The sequence below is a fragment of the Gorilla gorilla genome, chromosome 3 (assembly GCF_029281585.2).
Source record: "Gorilla gorilla gorilla isolate KB3781 chromosome 3, NHGRI_mGorGor1-v2.1_pri, whole genome shotgun sequence".
NCBI lineage: Eukaryota > Metazoa > Chordata > Mammalia > Primates > Hominidae > Gorilla > Gorilla gorilla.
Genome location: NC_073227.2, coordinates 69766099 through 69779633, shown reverse-complemented (window position 1 = coordinate 69779633; position 13535 = coordinate 69766099). Strand labels below are relative to the sequence as shown.

At 38.8% G+C, this 13535-nt stretch overlaps 1 protein-coding gene across 1 annotated transcript in view; it reads left to right on the top strand.

The window, feature by feature from the left end:
- Nucleotides 1–13535, top strand: part of SPMAP2L (sperm microtubule associated protein 2 like) — a 75120-nt gene that overhangs the window by 15076 nt on the left and 46509 nt on the right. The window contains exons 2-3 of the mRNA XM_063705111.1: nt 3119–3152; nt 6873–6938. Of these exons, the coding sequence (XP_063561181.1) occupies nt 3119–3152; nt 6873–6938 (100 nt within the window). The remainder of the gene's footprint in view (nt 1–3118; nt 3153–6872; nt 6939–13535) is intronic.

Here is a 13535-nt window from a genome sequence, read left to right as displayed (position 1 = left end):
GATGATTGCGCTACTGCACTCTAGCCTGGGCAACAGAGAGACCCTGTCTCAAAAAAAAAAAAAAAAAAATGCAGTTGGAACCCTTAATAGTAAACACTTCCTTAACAATTACTTAAACATTTTTGTTTATGTTTGTTTGTTTGAGACGGAGTTTCGCTCTTGTCCCCCAGGCTGGAGTGCAATGGCATGATCTCGGCTCACAGCAACTTCTGCCTCCTGGGTTCAAGCGATTCTCCTGCCTCAGCCTCCTGAGTCGCTGGGATTACAGGCGCCAGCCACCACACCCAGCTAATTTTTGTTATTTTTAGTAGAGATGGGGTTTCGCCATGTTGGCCAGGCTGGTCTTGAACTCCTGACCTCAGGTGATCCACCTGCCTTGGCCTCCCAAAGTGTTGGGATTACAGGCATAAGCCACCGTGCCCAGCCACATTTTTTTTTAATTCACAGAAATTTAAGCAGAATCTTAATTCCTAAATTCTTAGAATTAATAATGGATTTCATTTATAGTGTATTTACTGTGTTTTGGACACTGTGCAGAGTGCTTTCCTTGTATTATTTAACTTTCCTCTAACAACTTTTTGAAGCAAGAACTCAGTCGTGAAAATACTTAGTTGCAGAGAGCCTAAATAAACTTGCCTTAGATCAGAAGTTAGAGCCAAAATTTCGTTCCGGGAACTCTGATTCCAGAGCCAGTGGTCTCAGCCATTAAATGATATCATAGCAGTTCCCAAACTTGTCTGCTTCAAAAAATGCTGATGCCTGTGTCCCTTCCCCAGAGATTGTGACTTAATTGGTCTGAGATGTGGCCTGGGACTTGTAGTTTGTAAGAGATCTCCAGGTGATTCTAATCTGTGGACAAATTTGGAAACCACTGTAACACTGCTTTGCTTGGGACATTAGCTAACAACAGCCACCTGAGAGCTATTTCATCCTGCCAATTAGTGAGATAACCTCAAAAGTGTGTTTTCTAAAATAAAGAGTGAAAACTTTACCTATAGGAGAAATTATAGCATGAAAGAGCAATAGCAAAGAGTTATTCATTCACATTATCAGTACTTATAGATGGTCTTTTAGGACTGATTCAGTTTTTTACTGACTCTCTAACCTGTGTCAGGTCATAAAGCTGAAAGGCAAGGTTGGTAATACATAAAAAGCCCATAGAATAAGCGCTGCAGCTTTCATAGGTGACAGCACGGCTGGCTGCGAGGGACATTTTTGTAGACTACTCTCCCTTTTCCCTTAGGTCTGGAACAACAGAAAATATCTGAATTTAAAAGTTCCATTTACTTTTTTGTGTTTAAATTCATAGCCTGCCTCCCACTGGAGCGTAAACTTTTTGAGAAGAGAGGCCTTGGTCATTTGCGTTCTCTCCATACTGGCACCATGCTTGCCTATAGGAGCCAAATCACAAGTTCGTTGAATAGTTAATTGTGTTTCCTACAGTGCTCTATTTAAGCCATTGACACACTGAAGTTGTAACCAATAATTGTAACTACCATTCATCTACTATATGCAAGATGCTATACATATATATGTAAGTGACGTACATGTATACACTAATCTTATTACTAATCCTCTTTTTTTTTTTTTTTTTGAGATGGAGTTGTTTCGCTCTTGTTGCCCAGGCTGAAGTGCGGTGGTGCAATCTTGGCTCACTGCAACCTCCGCCTCCCAGGTTCAAGCAATTCTCCTGCCTCAGCCTCCCAAGTAGCTGGGATTACAGGCACACACCACTATGAGTGGCTAATTTTTGTATTTTCAGTAGAGACAGGGTTTCACCATGTTGGCTAGGCTGATCTCGAACTCCTGACCTTAGGTGATCTGCCTGCCTTGGCCTCCCAAAGTGCTGGGATTACAGGCATGAGCCACTGCACGAGGCTGTTTATCACTAATCTTTACACAGACCTATTAATCCTCCTATCTGAGAAGGGAAAACTAAATCCTTGAGAAATTAATTTACCCAAGATTGTACAGTGGAGTAAGCAACAAAACTGAGGTTTGAGCCATGTCTGTCTGATGCTGTAGCGCACCCACTTTTCTTTACCAAAAACATTCTAGACAATGTTATTTCAAAACTCTTAGATGGGATTAAAAACTCCCAAGAAAAGACTCTGGAGCAATCCATCATTATAAGGCCTACGGGATCACCTACATTTTTCCACGTTAAAACAAAAAAACCCAGCTTATAAACGAGATTTTTCATTAGCTTAACCATTTCTTCTGTTTTGGACATTTCAGGATTACCTAATTTCCCACTGTTAAAGATACCACAATGAAGATTTTTCTGCATAAATCTTTGCCCACACTTGAATTATTTCTTTAGGGTCCATTTCTATAAATAGAATTGGACTAAGGCATGTAAACATTACTGACTTACACTATCAAATTATTTTTCATAAAGTATACTAATTTAGACTTTTACCAGCAATGCACAGAAGGACTCATTTCATCTTACCCTTCCAACATCTTTATACTTTGCAAAAAAATTTTGCCAATTTGCCAGTTTAAAGAAAAATCTCATTTTTTGCATTGTTTTGATTATAAGCAAGTTTGAGCATTCTCTTTCTGTTTTTTTACCTTTCCTGTAGTGCTGATGAACTTTTACTTATGTTAGTTATTAGCCCTTTATGTATCTTCATATGTGAATTCTGTTCTCATCCTTTGTCTGTTTAATTTTGACACTTACCTTAGTGTTTTTCTTATAATCTGTACATTTATACTCTTCAAATGTTAAGACTATTAACCCTTTATCATATTTATTGCCAAATATTCCTCCAAATTTTTCTGTCATCTTTAAGGTTTAACTTTTGACACAGAAATTTTAAGTATTTTAATCTATTTATATTGCCCTTTATATCTTTTGCCAGCTTTAACTCTAGAAGATTAAAATCCAGGGATCAAGTAGATATTCTCTTATTTCCTCTAATTCAGTTTTTAAAATATTTAACTCCTTGATTTACCTTTGGTTTATTTTGGTACATACTATGATATATTTCAGTTGGCCATTTTCCCACATATTTTTTCTAACTCCTTTCTCTTTTAATTTGTGATGCTATCTTAATCATATCTTTGATTCCTGTTGAATCTAATTTTTGCTTTTACTTTTGTTTTCTTTTAGCAAATCCTGTTTCCTGTGACTTTGTAAGGAAATGGTAAGACATAGTTATAGTACTATTTTCACAGACCTAAACTAATAGGCCAGCCAATCTGGATGGGGCAGATTCATTTGACGTGGGTCTACCTTGGGATTTTCAAAAAGGACATTCCTAGGCTTTCCCTTTGTCATAAGGTCCTTTTCTTTCTTTCTTTCTTTTTTTTTTTTTTTTGAGACAGAGTCTCGCTCTGTTCCCCAGACTGGAGTGCAGTGGCATCTCGGCTCACTGCAACCTCTGCCTCCCGGGTTCAAGTGATTCTCCTTCCTCAGCCTCCTGAGTAGCTGGGATTACGGGCATGTGCCACTACACCCAGCTAACTTTGTATTTTTAGTAGAGATGGGGTTTCACCGTGTTGGCCAGGATGGTCTCGATCTCCTGACCTCGTGATCTGCCCGCCTCGGCCTCCCAAAGTGCTGGGATTACGGGGGTGAGCCATCGCGCCTAGCTGGAGAACATTTCTATTCACTTAGTTTTTCACTTGTTTGCTAGGTACTTGACTTGTTACTTAGTAGATCTGAACCTTTAAGGGATTTGGGATTCTGCACTGACAATCTCGAATCACAGATTTTGTGAAGCTCCAGTTCAATGTATCCCAATCTCCCTTGCCTCTAATTCAAGTACGGTAGCTAATGACTTTTCAAGAAAGTGCCCTTTATGAAAAAAAGAAAAGAAAAAAGTATATGTGTACATGTGCATATAATGCACAACAATAAATGCCTCCTGAATACCGATGCTTACCCTTTGTTTGGCTAAGATAGAGTTAGAAGAGGAGACAGAATACAGGTTGAGCATCCCTAATCTGAAAATCTAAAATTCCAAGTGCTCCAAAATCTGAAACTTTTTGAGCATGGGCATAACACCACAAGTGGAAAATTTCACACATAAGAACTTACCACAAACTTTGTTTCACACACAAAATTATTTAAAATATTATATAAAATTACCTTCAGGCTATGTGTGTAAGATGTATATAAAACATAAATGAATGTTGTGTTTAGACTTGGGTCTCATCCCCAAGATACCTCATTATGTATGTACAGATATTTCAAAATCTGAAAATATCAAAAATTCCAAATAGTTCTAGTACCAAGCATTTTGGATAAAAGATACTCATCCTATAAAATCATTAGGGAGAAATACCAAGGGTTCATATCAATGGTTCATGTAGGTGAAAAGTAAATACCAGATTTTATTTTCATCTACTTTTTAAAGAAGTGGGTCAAAACCATTCATATTTATTGTTATTGTTTAGCTCATTTACATGTATGGTTATTATTCAGACTTATTTTGTATTTTATGTTTTAATATTTATTTTTAAAATTTTATTGTAGAGATAGATCTCACTACGTTGCCCAGGCTGGTCCCAAATTCCTGGCCTCAGGTGATCCTTCTAACTCAGCCTCCTGAAGTGCTGGCATTATAGGTGTGAACCACCACACCTGGCTGTATTTACCATGCTTCTAGTTTTTTCCCCCCTTCCTTATTCAGGCAGCAAATACTACTACCTTATTTTTGTGTAATGGTTTTCAGTTAAAAAAAAATAGGTTTTCTCACAAGAATTCTGAAAAGTAGATAGGACAGATATATCAACTAGATTTTACCGAGAGAAAATGAAATTCAGCAAAATTATGTCACTTTCCCAAGGTTGTCAGGTGGCTGAGGAGTACAGCGGGTAGAATTAACATTTACTGAATATTACCAAGTATCCACTCAAAATACCACAGTACTTAAAATAAATAATGTATGCTGAGTGAGCAAGCTTTCCTGTGACTGGATAGTTTGTGTCTCATAAATTTTTATACTTAAAAAGGCTGTGACGAGTGTGGTTTCAAAAAAGTTTTTCGTTATTGTTATTTCTTACTGCTTCTTGTTTCTCTTTGATCTGTTAATTCGGGGTCATCATGTGAGGAAATGGTGCCATCTCCATTATCTATCCCTGTATCCTTTAAAAAGTTCGTTTTTATGCAAATGTGCTGTGCCTAATTAGCCCGGTATGGTGTCCATAGTCCCAGCTACTCAGGAGGCTGAGTTTGGGTAGTAGTTCGAGGCTGCAGGGAGCTGTGATCATGCCATTGCACTCCAGCGTGGGGAACATAGTGAGACTCTATCTCTAACAGAAAAAAAAAAAAGGCTGAGAGGTTATACAAATGTGCAACCTTGGTAGCTGCTGACGATTGAGTCCCCTCTCCCCTACTGCCTCCTCCCACGGTGCATCAATCACCACTTAATTAGGAAGGCCATTTCTTCACATCATGCCTTGTATGTGCTGTGTCAGTGACTGAATCCTACCTGACATCAGGGCTAGGGCTTATTCTAAAAGAGTTTGGAGCCCATTAAAGAGCTCAGGCAAGTGTTAGGGGGATGCTTTTCCTTATCACCTCCCTCATTATACATTGAAGCATTTCCTTTGAGTAATTCTCCTGGCCTCTTGCCTCACTCTTTAATTAGACTTTCCATGGGGTAGGAGTGACATCTGTTTGATAGGTTTGGGAGAGAGAATTGGTCCCTTCTGGGACCCTTTTTCTTTGGGGCCTGCCAGTCTACAGTGATCTGTAAGATGGTGCATCAATCTGTACAAGGATCTTTGTGATCTACTCTCTATCACATAGCAAGTTTAGCCCCTACAGGAGGAGGCCTGCAGCTTTGGGATGTCAGTTCAATTCGGGGGTGTCAGGGATTCAAACTACTCATTTCGATATGGTTTTGTCAATAACACATAGTATTTTTATTCTATTTGTCTGACTCCTGTGCCTATTTTTCAGTTGGTTTCTAAAGATGGTAGACCAAAAGAGTTGTTATGTATTGACCCCGTCAGACTCCAACCAAGGCCATACACAGTTGTAATATGAGTCACCACAACATAGGTGGTGTATTAGTCTGCGTAGGATAGACAATGCTACATTAACAAACAAGACACAGAACTCTCAATGACTTAACACAATAAAAGTTTATTTATTTCTCCCTCCTGCCAGAGTCTAGTGTGAATTGATTGGCCCTCCTCTACCTTGTAGCTCTGCTGTCTAGGATATGTGGCTTCTAGGTCCCTGCAACAGGGAAAGAGAAAAGTGGAAGAGACGCACTAGCTCTTGTGTGATACCCAGTACTCTTGTTGAAATTAGACGTGACAGTTATGTCACTCCAAACAACTGCAAAGGAGGCTGGGAAACGTAGGGCAACACATGGACACTTGGAGGGCACAAACTCTCTCTGCTACAAGTGGATTAAGAAAAATTAGGGAAGGTTCAAGGGAGCAGAGTGAGGCACAGAGGGGATTGAGTGGTACCAAAAGTGTATTTTGCCTATTTCATAGTTTTTCCAAAGCCAGATATTCTGTCTGAAATTTGTCTGTACAATCTCTTCAGAATCCAGTGCCACCAAGCCATCTACAAATAACCTTAATAGACTGATTGAGGTTTTTCCTGTTAACAAGTGTGCATTTTACCTCGGGTCTTCTGGAGACAATATGTTCTTTGGTTGCATAATTTATTGTCTTAATTTTATTATGTGCTATATTAGTAATTCTAGAAGTGAGAATGTTGGGTACAAAGAATGTTTGGATACTTTGAGCCTTTCAGCGCTCTTCAAATCACATCAAATACAGCATTGGTTTTAGTTCTTTTTTTTCCCCCTCATATGGGATTTGTTTGAGTAGGAGTCATCTAATGTAACCACATTTCTTAAGCATTCTCTTTGAATTAATCAGCTGCTATTTGTTAGTTTTTCTTCTAGGAAGAGAACCCCAAATCTTTCAAAGCCTAAAAAGCAATGGGGAACTCCAGACAGGTAAGGCAATATTGTATGGTCTTGTTTGTGATGATTGTGTTCATTACATAAAACAGGTAAGTATTATTTATCCATCCACCTCTACTTAACTAGATCCTCTGAACCAATATTGTCACCTCATTGTAGTCAGCATGTAAAAGGCTAACCCTTGGTCAGTGGTTCTTAAATTTGGCTGTACATTGGAATCACCTGGGGAACTTTAATAATGACTGAGTGCTTTCCCCAAAAATCCTGATTTAGTTGATATGGGGTGTGCCATAGACTTGGGGAGTTAAAAGCTCCCCAGATAATTCTATAGGCAGACAGATTTGAGAACCACTGCTCAAGGGTGTGACTCCACACTCTTTTGAAACTTTTTGCGCATTCTCCAAGTCCAGCTTTGCTGCCTGTATCTCTAAGGCTCCTATCACTAATCCTGATACCTCTAAGCCTCTTATTAGAACACACCTGTCCTCTGGGTCTCCAGCAAGCTGGACCCTTAGTCCTTTCACGCTTGGCCAAGGGACTCCTCTTTTTCTTCTTTGGCTCCTGAGTCAAGCTTGAATATTTTTTGGATCTCCTATTGCTTTTTTTTTTTTTTTTTTTTTTGAGGCAGGGTTTCACTCTGTTTCTCAGGCTGGAGTGCTGTGGTACAATCATGGCTTACTGCAGCCTTGACCTCCCAGGCTGATTCCCCCACCTCAGCCTCCTGAGTATCTGGGACCACATGTGTGTACCACTGTGCCCAGCTAATTTTTAAATTTTTTTGGGGAGACGGGGGTTTCCCTATGTTTCCCAGGCTGGCCTCAAACTCCTGTGCTTAAGTGATCCTCCCATCTTGGCTTCCCAAAGTGTTGGGATTACAGACGTGAGCCACCATGCCTGTCCTATTGCTTTTTTTTTTTTTAAACAAAATTAATATACTTTAATTTTTAGAGCAGTTTTGGGTTTACAGAAAAATTGAGCAGAAAGTAGAGTTTCCATATTTACCACCCCTCCCCCTAGTTTTTCCTACTACTAACATCTTGCATTATTGTGGTACAATTGTTAAAATTGATGAGCCAATATTGATATATTTTTACTGATTAAAGCCTATGGTTTACATTAAGGTTCACTTTTTGTGTTGTGCAGCTTTATGGGTTTGACAAATGCATAATGTATCCACCATTATAGTATCATACAGGACAGTTTCACCGCCCTAAAAATTACCTGTGTTCCAACTATTCATTTCTTTTCCTCTTTCCTCCCTCTCCAAACCCTTGGCCACTACTGATCTATTTACTGTCTCTATAGTTTTGTCTTTTCTAGAAAGTCATCTAGTTGGAACTGTACAGTATGTAATCTCTCAGATTGGCTTCTTTTACTTAGTAAGATGCATTTAAGCTTCCTTTATGTTTTTTTTTGTCTTGATAGCTCATTTCTTTTTAAGATTATATTCTATTGATGTGGGTACTATTTAGTTGTATAGATGTATCATAGATTATCCATTTACCTATTTAAGGGCATCATGGTTGCTTCCAGTATTTGTCAATTATGAATAAAGCTGCTATAAACATTCACGTGCAGGTTTTTTTGGTATATTTAAGTTTTTAGCTAATTTGGGTAAATTGCTGGATAATATGGTAAGAGTATATTTAACTTTGTAAGAAACTACTAAGCTCTTCTAAGATGACTGTACCATTTTGCATTTTAACAAGCAATGAAGGAGAGTTCCTGTTGCTCCCCATCTTTGCCAGCATTTGGTGTTGTCAGTGTTTGGATTTTAGCCATTCTAATAGGTGTGTAGTGGTATCTCATTGTTTTAATTTGCAATTCTCTAATGAACTGATGTTGAGCATATTTGCTTATTTGTATATCTTCTTTGGTAAGGTGTTTGTTCAGTTCTTCTGCCCACTTTTTAGTTGGGCTATTTGTTATTGTTGAGTTTTAAGTGTTCTTTGTATGTTTTGGATGCCAATCCTTTATCAGATATTTGTTTTGCAAATATTGTCTCCCAGTCTATGGTTTAGCTTTTCATTCTCTTAGCAGTGTGTTTCACAAAATAGAAATTTTAATTTTTATGAAGTTCAGTTTACTGATTTTTTCTTTTGTGAATCATGCTTTTGGTGTTGTTTCTAAAAACTCATTGCTAAACCCAAAGTCACCTGGATTTCCTCCTGTGTGTTTTTCTATGAAACTCCTGAAAGTTTTATATTTTTGTATTTTATATTTACATCTAGACACATTTTGAGTTAATGTTTATGAAAGGTGGAAAGTCTGTGTCTAGATTATTTATTTTTGCATGTAGATGTCCAGTTGTTCCAGTACCATTTGTTGAAAAGACTATCATTTCTTTTTTTTTTTTTTTTGAGATGGAATTTCACTCTTGTTGCTCAGGCTGGAGTGCAATGGTGCAATCTCGGCTCACTGTGACCACAACCTCCCGGGTTCAAGTGATTCTCCTGCCTCAGCCTCCCAAGTAGCAGGGATTACAGGCAGGCACCACCACGCCTGGCTAATTTTGTATTTTTAGTAGAGATGGGGTTTCTCCATGTTGGTTAGGCTGGTCTCGAACTCCTGACCTCAGGTGATCTGCCTACCTCGGCCTCCCAAAGGGCTGGGATTACAGGCATGAGCCACCGTGCCTGGCCAGGACTATCATGTCTTGACTGGATTGCCTTCAATCCTTTGGCTATATTTGTGTGGATCTACTTATAGGATCTGTATTTTATCCCACTCATCTGTCTCTTCTTTCACCAATACCACACTGCTTTGATTACTGTAGCTTTGTAAGTCTTGAAGTAAGGTAGCATTAGTCCTCTGACTTTGTTCTTGAATGTTATGTTGACTATTCTGGGTCTTTTGTCTTTCTATATAAACTATAGAATCAGTTTATCAATATCCATGAAGTAACTTGCTAGGATTTTTACTGGGATTGCATTGAATATATAAACCAAGCCAGGAATAATTGATATCTTAATATTGAGTCTTCCTATCCATGAATATTGAATACCTCTCCATTTATATAGCTCTTTTTTGATTATTTCATTAGAGTTTTGTAGTTTTCCTCATATAGATCTTTTATGTATTTTTTGGGGATTATGCTTATGTATTTAATTTTCTGCAATGCTAATGTAAATAGCATTGTGTTTTTTATTTCAAATTCCGATTGTTCTTTGTTGGCATACAAAAAATCAGTGGACTTTTGTATATTAATGCTGTATCTTGCAACTTTGCTATGCTCTAAAGACTAAGTTTTAAGAGGCTTAAAACTGAAAATATAGTATGCATTAAATTGTCTCTTATTCATGGATAGGAACACACACATATATATTGAGTAGAGGTATACACTGATAAGAGATATGTTAATGAATATTATTAGAACTGTCAAAATCTTGGAACACTCAACCCACCCTATTTGAAACCAATAGAAAAATTGGAGACATTATTTGATTAGGGAGTAAAGTTTAGAAAAGTTAAGTAACTTACCCAATTCAACTTGGATTTGAATCTACATCCATTGCCCACAAAGCCCGTTTCTTTCCATTATATCACCCTGTCTATTTTAGAAAGGCACAATTCCTTTGATGGCATGGAAAACCAGAGGCAAGAAGATAATTTGGGGCTATTAAAATAATGCAGGAGAGAAATAATGATAGCCTATCCTAACACATTGGCCTTAAGGGTTGAGACAAAGGTTAGAGTCAAAACATAGATGGACAGGACCTAGTGACAAATGAATTATAGAAGTCTGAGGAAGGAGTAAAATATGATTTCTAGCTTTCTGTCTTTAGAAATAAGGTAGAAAATGCTATTATGACTGCAAAAGAAAATACAAGAGGGGGATAGGTTTGGGAGGAAGATACATTAGGTCATGCAGATGATTTTGAGACATTCAGTAAGTATCTGGAAATATGGATTTAGCACTCAGGAGACTACTTGAGAATAACTGGAGAGACTCATTTGGGATTTGCCAGTATTTAGTAATAATCAAATAACATTGAGGATGGGTGCAGTGGCTCACGCCTGTAATCTCAACACTTTGGGAGGCTGGAATGCGTGGATCACTTGAGGTCAAGAGTTTGAGACAGCCTGGCCAACATGGCGAAACCCCATCTCTACTATAAATACAAAAATTAGCCAGGCGTGGTGGCACGCACCTGTAATTCCAGCTACTTGAGATAGGTTGTGGCAGGAGAATTGCTTGAACCTGGGAGGTGGCAGTTGCAGTGAGCCGAGATTGTGCCACTGCAATCCAGCCTGGGCAACTGAGAGAGACTCCATCTCTAAATAATAAAAATAATAATAGTATTGAAGATATTGGAAGCCTGGAGCACGTGCCATTGTTTGAGTTGTGAAAGAAATGCTAAACAGAGAGAGGCCGGGTGTGGTGGCTCACGCCTGTAATTCCAGCACTTTGAGAGGCCAAGGTGGGTAGATCACTTGACGTCAGGAGTTTGAGACCAGCCTGGCCAATGTAGTGAAACCCCATCTCTAATAAAAATACAAAAATTAGCCAGGCATGGTGGCACATACCTGTAGTCCCAGCTATTCGAGAGGCTGAGGCAGGAGAATTGCTTAAGCCTGGAAGGCTGAGGTTGCAGTGAGCTGAGATCATGCCATTGCACGCCAGCCCAGGTGACAGAGGTGACAGAGGGAGACTCTGTCTCAAAAAAAAAAAAAAAGAAAAGAAACAAACAAACAAAACACAAACAGAGAGAGCTGCTAGAAGAGAACCAGGAAAGAGAGAGTCTCAAAGGCCAGCGAAGAAAATTATTAAAAGAAAGACGGATCCTATGAGGAAACATTCAAAGGATTTGTGGTTGGCCAGACTAGACTGGCAAAGAAAGTTTGAAGGCTGATTTCTAAATTCAAAAAACACATAAAGCATTTTAAAGAGATGAAAGCTAAATAAATATTTGTTATGATGGGAGAGATTATAAGAATTTCAGAACAACAAAACTCTGGAAATGGAAATGAGAGCTGTTTTGTGTTTTCTAAATCTGGAAATCTGAAACAGACTAGAGTTTTAGCTGTGCAGAATGGGATGATTGAACACTGAACCCCCAAGAATCCTTCTAGTTCCATTATTCTAGAATTCTGTGGGTAATTGTGATGGTGTCAGACTTGGTTCTATTTCATGGATCTATCAGACAGGTGTGGTATGGATAAAGATCCTATCCTCTGGGGTCAAGTCCTGGATATGGACCATAGAAGATTACATTTTTATTTTCTTGATATTACTAGCCATGTAACTGCTAAACAGGTAATTTTAAAAATGCTGGCAGTAAAGTGGTACATTATCTGTATATAATACGCTACTTTAGCCTGTTGGTTAGCCTCCCCACTTCCTGATGAAGTTTACCTCCAAATTTTTCTTTTTTTTTTCTTTTTGAGATGGAGTTTCCTTTTGTCGCCCAGGCTGGAGTGCAGTAGTACGTTCTTGGCTGACTGCAATCTCCACCTCCCAGTTCCAGGTGATTCTTCCGCCTCAGCCTCCCAAGTAGCTGGGATTACAGGCATCCACAGTCATGCCCGGCTAATCTTTGTACTTTTGTAGAGACAGAGTTTCACCATGTTGGCCAGGCTGGTCTCGAACTCCTGATCTCAGGTGATCCACCTGCCTTGGCCTCCCAAAGTGTTGGGATTACAGGCATGAGCCACCACACCCAGCCACCAAATTTTTCTTGACTGTAGAGTCTCTGCTGTTTCTCACCCCACTGGTCTTTTCCTTCTAACTTACTTTAAGCCAAATATCCTGCTTTGTACATTATCCTCAGTGACTTTTGTTCATACTCTGTGTTTTCTGGTTCTTGTGGGCAAAATTTGTTTTATTTTATTAAAAAAATATTGTGGGTACATAGTAAGTTTATATATTTACTTGTGGCCAAAATTTTTAAGCAGCTAATAATCTCATGAGGGTTCAGTTCTTTGACGGCATCATTTGGACCATATTTTATGCACTTGATTTCATTGTTGTGTCTAAGGTAACTTTTGCTTTGAATTTGAAACTGGATGCAAACTCAGTATATATATACACATTACCTCAGCTTCCTAATCCCTGACCCTCCTAACCTCTCTCCATCTGAGCTGTTATATTTACCCCTATCCAAAGACATGTTTTTCACTCTGTTATTACCACTTATAATGGCCTAGCCAAATCCTATTGTCTTTTGATTTTTTTCATCCTTTTATGATGTCTAAGTTATATTTGATGCTTTTTGATATATTTTATGGCTTATCAAAATATATTTGGTTTGATATATTTTATGCGTCCTTCTCTCAAACTCTTCCCCTCTTTGACTTCTATTATATGGTTTTCTCACCTCTACCCACTACTTCTTTCTTTTTTTTGAGATGGGGTCTCACACTGTTGCCCAGGCTGGAGTGGAGTGGTGTGATATTGGCTCACTGCAGCCTCCACCTCCTGGGTTCAAGGGATTCTGCTGCTTCAGCCTCCCAAGTAGCTGGGATTATAGGCATGTGCCACCACGCCTGGCTAATTTTTGTAGTTTTAGTAGAGACGAGGTTTCACCATGTTGGCCAAGCTAGTCTTGAACTCCTGTGGTGGTGTGTGCCTGTAATCCCAGCTACTCGGGAGGCTGAGGCAGGAGAATCACTTGAACCCGGGAGGCAGAG